This window comes from Bombina bombina, chromosome 6 (assembly GCF_027579735.1).
Source record: "Bombina bombina isolate aBomBom1 chromosome 6, aBomBom1.pri, whole genome shotgun sequence".
Classification (NCBI taxonomy): Eukaryota; Metazoa; Chordata; class Amphibia; order Anura; family Bombinatoridae; genus Bombina; species Bombina bombina.
Window position 1 is genome coordinate 1,113,843,269 of NC_069504.1, and position 10,305 is coordinate 1,113,853,573.

The following is a 10,305-nucleotide window of genomic DNA, read 5'->3' on the forward strand; positions in this document are numbered from 1 at the left end:
ACATTTACTCTTGTAATACTTTGTTTAAAAGCATAAGTAGGTATGCTCAGGAGCAGCAATGCAATAGTGGGAGCTAGTTGCTGATTGGTGGCTGCACACACATTTCTCTTGTCATTGGGTGACCAGATGTGTTTATCTGGTACCCAGAAGTGCATGGCTGCTATGGAGTTTATTTGCAAATAGTGCAATAGTAAAATTATTTTACACAGAGCTTTTTCCTTTTTTATGGCTCATCAATAGTCTTTATAATAAAATCTGTGACCGCTACAGAATTTGTACGTTTTACGTCTCTCTATAACAAACATTTCAGTGTGCAAAACATGATTTGCTGCATATAACCAATCTAGACCACACCAAAGGCAACACCCAACTGGTGGAAGACTGTTTCTCCCATAAGTCTCTGCAGCAGATACCAATATATCAGACACACCTCATTGGCTGGCAACTATAAGGCAGCTTGCGTGTACAATTACTCACCTGCCGCCTGGCTTCCGCCTTCTGAAAACATTCATGCTGAATAAAACTTGATGCAGCGATTATCCATTCAGAATTAGTATACGTGGTCTCCAGTAGGCTTATGGCTCTCTCTAAAGTCATTTCCACCTCAGAAATCCCCGGGGAGTTTCTAAAACAGAGAGAATTACAAAAAATAATAATTAAGTTTATGACTGGAAAGCTGATTTTGAAAGTACAGTACGGAGCAGGACACAACCCAAGCTGATACCACACACACAATAATTACATATTTGTGCAACTCTTTATGGATGAAAAACTTAAAAAGACATTTTAGTATAAAAGTAAAATGGTTGGTAAATTTAGGAGCCAGTAAGAATTTTTAGGGGTCAGACATTTTTAGGAGCTAGAAGAATGTCTATATAGTGTAGATTATTTTTACTATATTTAACTCCAACATAGTTAAAAGTTGTATTTCTGTTCCACATGAGATGATGCAGTTTATGAGCAAATCAGAGGCAGAAATACATGCATATGCTCCAATCAGTGAGTGTATTCTTTATTTGAAGTAGAATGTGGGGTTCGAGGAGTGCAACTCTATGTGTAGTACATAAAAGTGCAAATATAAAAATGTGATGTGTTTGTGCTTTTTGCTCTATTAGCTGCATATAACTGTGTTTAACCACTGCAAAGACTTTATCAACCTAAGTTAACATTAGCAGCACCCATTACTTTATAGATACATGGGGGGATTGAAAAATTTCAAAGGTAAATTACAGGAAAAGGAGACTTTTTTTTATAACTACACTTACTTAAACATTTATTTATTTAGACTTAAGACCTGGGCTTTCAGCTTCCCAAAGGAACTGTAGGGAACCTCTTTTATGAATGTGCGGGGGACCTGTCTAACCGCGTACAGGCCTCCAATGCAGCATCCGCTGCTGGAATTTAAAAAGGGACATAAAAGGGACAGTCAACACCAGAATTGTTGTTGTTTAAAAAGATAGATAAACTCTTTATTACCCATTCCCCAGTTTTGCATAACCAACACAGTTATAATAATAAACTTTTTACCTCTGTGATTACCTTGTATCGAAGCCTCTGCAAACTGCCCCCTTATTTCAGTTCTTTTGAGAGACTTGCATTTTAGCCAATCAGTGTATACTTCTAGGTAACTTCACGTGCATGAGGTCAATGTTATCTATATGACACACATGAACTAACGCCCCCTAGTGGTGAAAAACTGTAAAAATGCATTTACATAAGATTTGGCCTTCAAGGTATAAGAAATTAGCATATGAACCTTCTAGATTTAGCTTTCAACTAAGAATACCAAGAGAACAAATCAAAATTGGTGATAAAAGTAAATTGGAAAGTTGTTTAAAATGACATGCCCTATCTGAATCATGAAAGTATATTTTGGTCTTGACTGTCCCTTTAAATGCAATACATTTCCTGAACCTTGGTTACACTGCTGGTATGTGATGGTGGAGAGTTGCTGGTGGCACCCATGACTAGAGGTAGCAGGCGCGTAATAAACTCACTACTATACTTATAATATTTAATGTCCCTTTAACATTGCACAATAATTTTCTTGTGTGGCCCTCCCCCTGCTCTTGTACAGCAGGAATTGTCAATTATCGCGTACAAGGAGTCCGATATGTCCGCAAACCTCCGAGGCTGCAGACAAGTTAATATAAGTAGCGTTCTTATGACAACGCAACGGCTCTGAAGTTACAGCCGCAGTTTCATAAATTAAGCCCCATCGCAAAGCAAGTCCTGCATTCTGGTCTGAATACAGGATTTGGGTTTCCAACATGTAGACAGGACCTCTGTTTGTTTCTTTAACATAGTGGTTTCTGTTTCTTCTTAACACACTAACAGCAAATTATCTTATCAGCTGAACATAAATCATCTTATAGTGCCCTTTGTATAAACTATTTCCAGCAGGTTTTAATCAAAGCCGACAGGTTCATGACAGCACATCTTCTACATACAGAACACGTTAAATCCATTAGAAGAGATGTTTTGCAAAGGATTTGTGGGATTTTTAAATTCTAGAGCATTTTATTACAAAACCTAGTTTTATTTTATTTTTATTATTTTTTTAAATAGAGAAAAAAAATACTGTTTTATGTGCGTCAGCTCATTGGTGCTCAAATTATTTTTAGATTTATCAAATTCAAAAGCCTTCACCGCAAGAAAACCTGCCCTTGGCCTGTTTAGAATTCAATATATTGGCCCTATTTAGTTTTTTTTTGTTTTTTTGCAATGTTAAAAGTACACCACATTTCTTACCTTTAAAATGGACAAAAGTCAAAATTAAACTTTAATGGTTCAGATAAAAGCATGCAATAAAAAAAATAAAATACAATTTACTTCAAATATCAACATTATGGATCAGCGAATGTGGTGAAAGTGTAATTCGCATGGTAGAACAAATAGTCCTGTGGATATTTGTTTTGGACAATCGAATGTTGATAAGAACGAAAATCAATTAAAATTCGGTAATCAAATTTTATCTCCGGTTTTCGAATGTTACTTTCCTTTTCTAATGTTTATAATAATATTAAATATCCACTTTGAAATTTTGAATGTAACATTCTATTTATTGAACAAATACCATTCAGAAGTTCAAAAGGTCATGTGATACGGAATTTAGTAAATTGATACATAATAGATACAAATATATCAATTCAAATTGTTCGAATATTACATTTAAAGAGAGTACTGTATTAGAAATACCACTACAATAAACAAATGTTAGAATGTTGTACGGAAATTCGACACAAACGTGTTAAAATAAGTTCCATTTTTCGAATGTTGCGAAACATTTGTCCATCCCTAATCAAAATGTGCACAATTGTTTTATATTCACACTTTAAGGTACCAGCTCCTACCTAAGCATGTGGAAATCGTCACAGTATATACCTATATGCATTTTGTGATTGGCTGATGGCTGTCACATGATACAGGGGAAAATGGAAGTAATTTGAAATTTTTCAGAAAAAACAAAAATGTATGCTTACCTGATAAATTTCTTTCTTTTGTGATGTACAGAGTCCACGGATTCATCCTAACTTGTGGGATATTGTCCTTCCTGACAGGAAGTAGCAAAGAGAGCACCACAGCAGAGCTGTCTATATAGCTCCCCCTCTAACTCCACCCCCCAGTCATTTGACCGAAGGCCAAGGAAGAAAAGGAGAAACTATAAGGTGCAGAGGTGACTGAAGTTTACATAAAAAAAATACTATCTGTCTTGAATAGACAGGGCAGGCCGTGGACTCGGTACATCGCAAAAGAAAGAAATTTATCAGGTAAGCATAAATTTTGCTTTCTTTTACATGATGTACCGAGTCCACGGATTCATCCTAACTTGTGGGATACCAATACCAAAGCTTTAGGACACGGATGAAGGGAGGGACAAGACAGGCACCACTGCTTGCAAAACCTTTCCCAAAAATAGCCTCCGAAGAAGCAAAAGTATGAAGTGACGACCAAGTCGCAGCCTTACAAATCTGTTCAACAGAAGCATCATTTTTAAAAGCCCATGTGGAAGCTACCGCTCTAGTAGAATGAGCTGTAATCCTTTCAGGAGGCTGCTGTCCAGCAGTCTCATAAGCCAAACGGATGATGCTTTTCAGCCAAAAGGAAAGAGAAGTCGCCGTAGCCTTTTGACCCCTACGCTTTCCAGAATAGACAACAAACAAACAAAAAGAAGATGTTTGACGAAAATCTTTGGTTGCCTGCAAATAAAATTTCAAAGCACAAACCACGTCCAAGTTGTGCAACAGACTTTCCTTCTTACAAGAAGGATTAGGACACAGAGAAGGAACAATTTCTTGATTGATATTCCTGTTAGTAACAACCTTAGGTAGGAACCCAGGCTTGGTATGCAAAACCACCTTATCAGCATGGAACACAAGATAAGGAGAGTCACATTGTAATGCAGATAGTTAAAGGGACAGTATACACTCATTTTCATATAACTGCATGTAATAGACACTACTATAAAGAATAATATGCACAGATACTGATATAAAAATCCAGTATAAAACTGTTTAAAAACTTACTTAGAAGCTGTCACTTTGGCTCTGTTGAAAAGGTAGCTGGAAAGCCCACTGCAAGTGGCAAATAAGACACTCCCCCCTCCCCCTTCTTTTGCATATGAAAAGACCCTTTACACAAACAGGAGCAAGCTGGAGTAGGTAGTCGAGCGTATTCACATAAAACTTTGGGGCTTGGTTAGGAGTCTGAAAATCAGAGCAATGTTATTTAAAAATAAGCAAAACTATACATTAATTAAAAAAAACAACTTTATGGGCTATATAAATAGATTATCTACAAAACATTTATGCAAAGAAAAAATGAGTGTATAATGTCCCTTTAAACTCTTCGAGCTGAAGCGATAGCAACTAGGAACAAAACTTTCCAAGATAAAAGCTTAATATCTATGGAATGCATGGGTTCAAACGGAACCCCCTGAAGAACTCTAAGAACGAAATTTAGACTCAATGGCGGAGCAATAGGTTTAAACACAGGCTTAATTCTAACTAAAGCCTGACAAAAAGCCAGAACATCTGGAACATCTGCCAGACGCTTGTGCAACAAAATAGACAGAGCAGATATCTGTCCCTTTAGGGAACTAGCTGATAATCCTTTCTCCAATCCCTCTTGGAGAAAAGACAAAATCCTAGGAATACTGATTTTACTCCAGGAGAAGCCTTTGGATTCGCACCAAAAAAGATATTTACGCCATATCCTATGATAAATTTTCCTGGTAACAGGCTTTCGAGCCTGAATCAAGGTATTTATGACTGACTCAGAGAAACCCCGCTTTGATAGAATCAAGCGTTCAATCTCCAAGCAGTCAGTTGCAGAGAAATTAGATTTGGATGCTTGAATGGACCTTAAATCAGAAGGTTCTGTGTCAATGGCAAAGACCATGGTGGAAGGGATGACATGTTCACCAGGTCTGCATACCAAGTCCTGCGTGGCCACGCAGGCGCTATCAAAATCACTGATGCTCTCTCCTGTTTGATTCTGGCAATCAAACGTGGAAGGAGAGGGAAAGGTGGAAACACATAAGCCAGGTTGAACGACCAGGGTACTGCTAGAGTATCTATCAGTACAGCCTGAGGATCCCTTGACCTGGAGCCGTAATGAGGAAGTTTGGCGTTCTGACGAGACACCATCATATCCAACTCTGGTGTGCCCCATAGCCGAACCAGCTGAGCAAACACCTCCGGATGGAGTTCCCACTCCCCCGGATGAAAAGTCTGACGACTTATAAAATCTGCCTCCCAGTTCTCTACACCTGGGATATAGATCGCTGACAGATGGCAAGAGTGAGCCTCTGCCCATTGGATTATCCTTGAGGCCTCTATCATCGCTAAGGAACTCTTTGTTCCACCCTGATAATTGATATAAGCCACAGTTGTGATGTTGTCCGACTGAAACCTGATGAATCTGGCCGAAGCCAGCTGAGGCCATGCCTGGAGAGCATTGAATATCGCTCTTAATTCCAGAATATTTATCGGTAGGAGAGCCTCCTCCCGAGTCCACAAACCCTGAGCTTTCAGGGAATTCCAGACTGCACCCCAGCCCAGAAGACTGGCGTCTGTCGTCACTATAACCCATTCTGGCCTGCGGAAACACATTCCCTGGGACAGATGATCCTGTGACAACCACCAAAGAAGAGAGTCTCTGGTCTCTTGATCCAGATTTATCTGAGGAGATAAATCCACATAATCCCCATTCCACTGATTGAGCATGCATAGTTGCAGTGGTCTGAGATGCAAGCGAGCAAACGGAACTATGTCCATTGCCGCTACCATTAGTCCGATTACCTCCATATACTGAGCCACTGATGGCCGAGGAATGGAATGAAGAGCTCGGCAGGTGGACAAAATCTTTGATTTCCTGACCTCCGTCAGAAATATTTTCATGTCCACCGCGTCTATCAGAGTCCCTAGAAATGAAACTCTTGTGAGGGGGGAAAAGAACTCTTTTTTTACATTCACTTTCCACCCGTGAAACCTTAGAAAGGCCAACACTAAGTCCGTGTGAGACTTGGCTAGTTGGAAGGGCGACGCTTGAATTAGAATGTCGTCTAGATAAGGCGCCACTGCTATGCCCTGTGGCCTTAGAACCGCCAGAAGGGACCCTAGCACCTTCATGAAGATTTGCGGCGGCGTGGCCAACCCGAAAGGAAGAGCCACAAACTGATAATGCTTGTCCAGAAAGGCGAACCTGAGGAACTGGTGATGATCTTTGTGGATAGGAATGTGCAGATACGCATCCTTTAAGTCCACGGTGGTCATATATTGACCCTCCTGGATCAATGGTAAGATAGTCCGAATGGTCTCCATCTTGAAAGATGGAACTCTTAGGAATTGGTTTAGGATCTTGAGATCCAGAATTGGTCTGCAGGTTCCCTCCTTTTTGGGAACTATAAACAGATTGGAGTAGAACCCCTGCCCCTGTTCTGTTTTTGGAACTGGGCATATCACTCCCATTGTAAAAAGGTCTTCTACACAGAGTAAGAATGCCTCTCTTTTTTTCGGGTTTAAAGACAATTTGAGAAAGATGGAACCTCCCCTTGGAGGGGAATCCTTGAAATCTAGAAGGTATCCCTGGGTTACAATTTCTACTGCCCAGGAATCCTGAACGTCTCTTGTCCAGGCCTGAGCCAAGAGAGAGAGTCTCCCCCCTACTAGATCCGGTCCCGGATCGGGGGCTACCCCTTCATGCTGACTTAGTGGCAGCAGCAGGCTTTTTGGCCTGTTCACCCTTGTTCCAAGCCCGATTAGGACGCCAGGTTGGCTTGGATTGAGCAAAGTTCCCCTCTTGCTTTGCAGCAGGGGAAGAAGTAGAGGGACCACTCTTGAAGTTTCGAAAGGAACGAAAATTATTTTGTTTGGTCCTTGTCTTATTTGACTTATCCTGAGGGAGGGTATGACCCTTCCCTCCAGTAACGTCTGAAATGATCTCTCAATGCAGGCCCGAATAGGGTCTTACCTTTGAAAGCGATGGACAAAAGCTTAGATTTAGATGACACATCAGCTGACCAGGACTTAAGCCATAACGTTCTACGCGCTAAAATGGCAAAACCTGAATTCTTAGCCGCTAATCTAGCAAGATGAAAAGCGGCATCTGTAATAAAAGAATTAGCCAACTTAAGAGCCTTAATTCTGTCCAAAATATCATCTAGGGGGGTCTCCACCTGAAGAGCCTCTTCTAGAGCCTCAAACCAAAAGGCAGCTGCAGTGGTTACAGGAACAATGCATGCTATATAACCTTGATGAACAAAACATTTTTTTAGGAGACCCTCTAATTTTTTATCCATAGGATCAATGAAAGCACAACTGTTTTCAATAGGTATAGTTGTACGCTTAGCCAGGGAGAAATAGCTCCCTCCACCTTAGGGACCATCTGCCATGAGTCCTTTATGGTGTCAGAAATGGGAAATATTTTCTTAAAAACAGGAGGGGGAGAGAACGGAATACCAGGTTTATCCCACTCCTTAGTAACAATGTCCGAAATCCTCTTAGGGACCGGAAACACATCAGTGTAAACAGGAACCCCTAAATATTTGTCCATTTTACACAATTTCTCTGGAACTACAATAGGGTCACAATCATCCAGAGTAGCTAAAACCTCCCTGAGCAATAAGCAGAGGTGCTCTAGCTTAAATTTAAATGCCGTCATATCTGAATCTGTCTGAGAGAACATCTTTCCTGAATCAGAAATCTCTCCCTCAGACAGCAAATCCCTCATCCCTACTTCAGAACATTGTGAGGGAATATCGGATACGGCTACTAAAGCGTCAGAAGGCTCAGCATTTGTTCTTAACCCAGAGCTACTGCGCTTCCCTTGCAACCCAGGCAGTTTAGATAAAACCTCTGTGAGGGTAGTATTCATAACTGAAGCCATATCTTGCAAGGTGAAAGAATTAGACGCACTAGAAGTACTTGGCGTCGCTTGTGCGGGCGTTACTGGTTGTGACACTTGGGGAGAACTAGATGGCGAAACCTGATTTCCTTCTGTCTGAGAATCATTTAATGCCAAATTCTTATAAGTCGAAATATGCTGTTTGCAATTTATAGACATATCAGTACAAGTGGGACACATTCTAAGAGGAGGTTCCACAATGGCTTCTAAACAAATTGAACAATGAGTTTCCTCAGTGTCAGACATGTTTAACAGACTAGTAATAAAGCAAGCAAGCTTGGAAAACACTTTATTTAATGAAAAAAAAACAATATGCAAAAACGGTACTGTGCCTTTGAGAAAAAAAGGCATAGACAAACTGCAAAACAGGTTAAAATTGCTTCAATTTTTCTGAAATTTTAACAGTGTACCCACTAAGCTTTAGAAGGATTGCACCACAAGTTAATAAGCAATAAACCCCCAAATGAAAAAAAACGGATTGAAATATGTCTAAAACCGGTTAAAACCACCTAAAGCACCTTGCCACAGCTCTGCTGTGACCCTACCTGCCCTTAGGAAGCGATAATATGGGGTTTAAAGCTTCAATTAGTCCCTCAGAAGACTCTCAGGACCTCAGGAGAAGTGGCTTGCTGCTTGTAAATGCAGGCCCCGCCCACCTCACTCGATGTTGCTGGGGCCTACACAAAACTAACAAACCCTGCCTGAAAGCCATGTGGGTTATAAACAACCCCAAAGAACCCTCAAGCAAATGTCCCATAAAACAGAAAAAAAGTTACTCCCAGACACAAAAACGTTTGTCCCAAATTCACATACCAAACTGAGTGCCCACAAAAAATTAACCCTTTATGCAAGCTAGTAAAAACCTCTGATAACACTAGGATTACTGCTTACCTTTCCCCTAATGGGGACACTGTCAGCCTTTCTGAGTTAACACAGTCTCTGCAGAAAATATGACTGAACATACCTCATTGCTGTATAGCAAGAACCGTTCCTCACACTGAAGTTTCCTGTACTCCTCAGCTTCTGTGGGAACAGCAGTGGACCTTAGTTACAAATGCTAAGATCATCATCCTCCTGGCAGAAATCTTCATCTATGTCCTGCCTGAGAGTAAATAGTACAACACCGGTACCATTTAAAAATAACAAACACTTGATTGAAGATAAAATAAAACTTACAGTTTAACACCTCTTCTCTTTACTCCTGCTTAGAGCCAGCAAAGAGAATGACTGGGGGGTGGAGTTAAGGGGGGGGAGCTATATAGACAGCACTGCTGTGGTGCTCTCTTTGCTACTTCCTGTCAGGAAGGACAATATCCCACAAGTTAGGATGAATCCGTGGACTCGGTACATCATGCAAAAGTACCGAAAAATGCCTATTAAAGTCTTAATAGGCATTTGTTGATTATGCAAATCTACTGTATTTAATGGTTCAAATTATAAATTTTACCTGCTGAAGTGTATTAATCTATTTAGAAATATCTAATGTATGTTTATTTTGTCATTTAATATAGCTGCTTTTGTCTGTTGTACCCCCCACCTTTACTGTAACTTTCAATACTTACATTCTGGTTAAAGAAAAGGTATCTGAACATAAGTCTAACTATAGAGAGATAATTAATGAGGTCTCGTCTCCCTGCAAGCTTAGCCCATTTGATTGGGTTGTGGTTTCAAATAGACAACTATTTAATATATAAAAAAAAATACATACATTTTATACTCCAATTTTACAGTATACTGTCACTTTAATGGGATATAAAAACACACACCAAAAATATATTGAATGATTCAGATAGAGTAGGTGCTTTTAAACAACTATTAAATTTACTTCTATTATCAAAAGTTCTTCATTCTCTAGGTATCTTGTTGAAAAGCAGAGAGGGCAGCTCAGGAGTGTACACG

At 40.0% G+C, this 10,305-nt stretch overlaps 1 protein-coding gene across 2 annotated transcripts in view; it reads right to left on the reverse strand.

The window, feature by feature from the left end:
* Nucleotides 1-10,305, reverse strand: part of PKP2 (plakophilin 2) — a 214,735-nt gene that overhangs the window by 149,822 nt on the left and 54,608 nt on the right. For both annotated transcript variants that reach the window (XM_053719062.1, XM_053719061.1), the window contains exon 4: nt 478-625. In XM_053719062.1, coding sequence (XP_053575037.1) covers nt 478-625 — 148 coding nt within the window. The remainder of the gene's footprint in view (nt 1-477; nt 626-10,305) is intronic.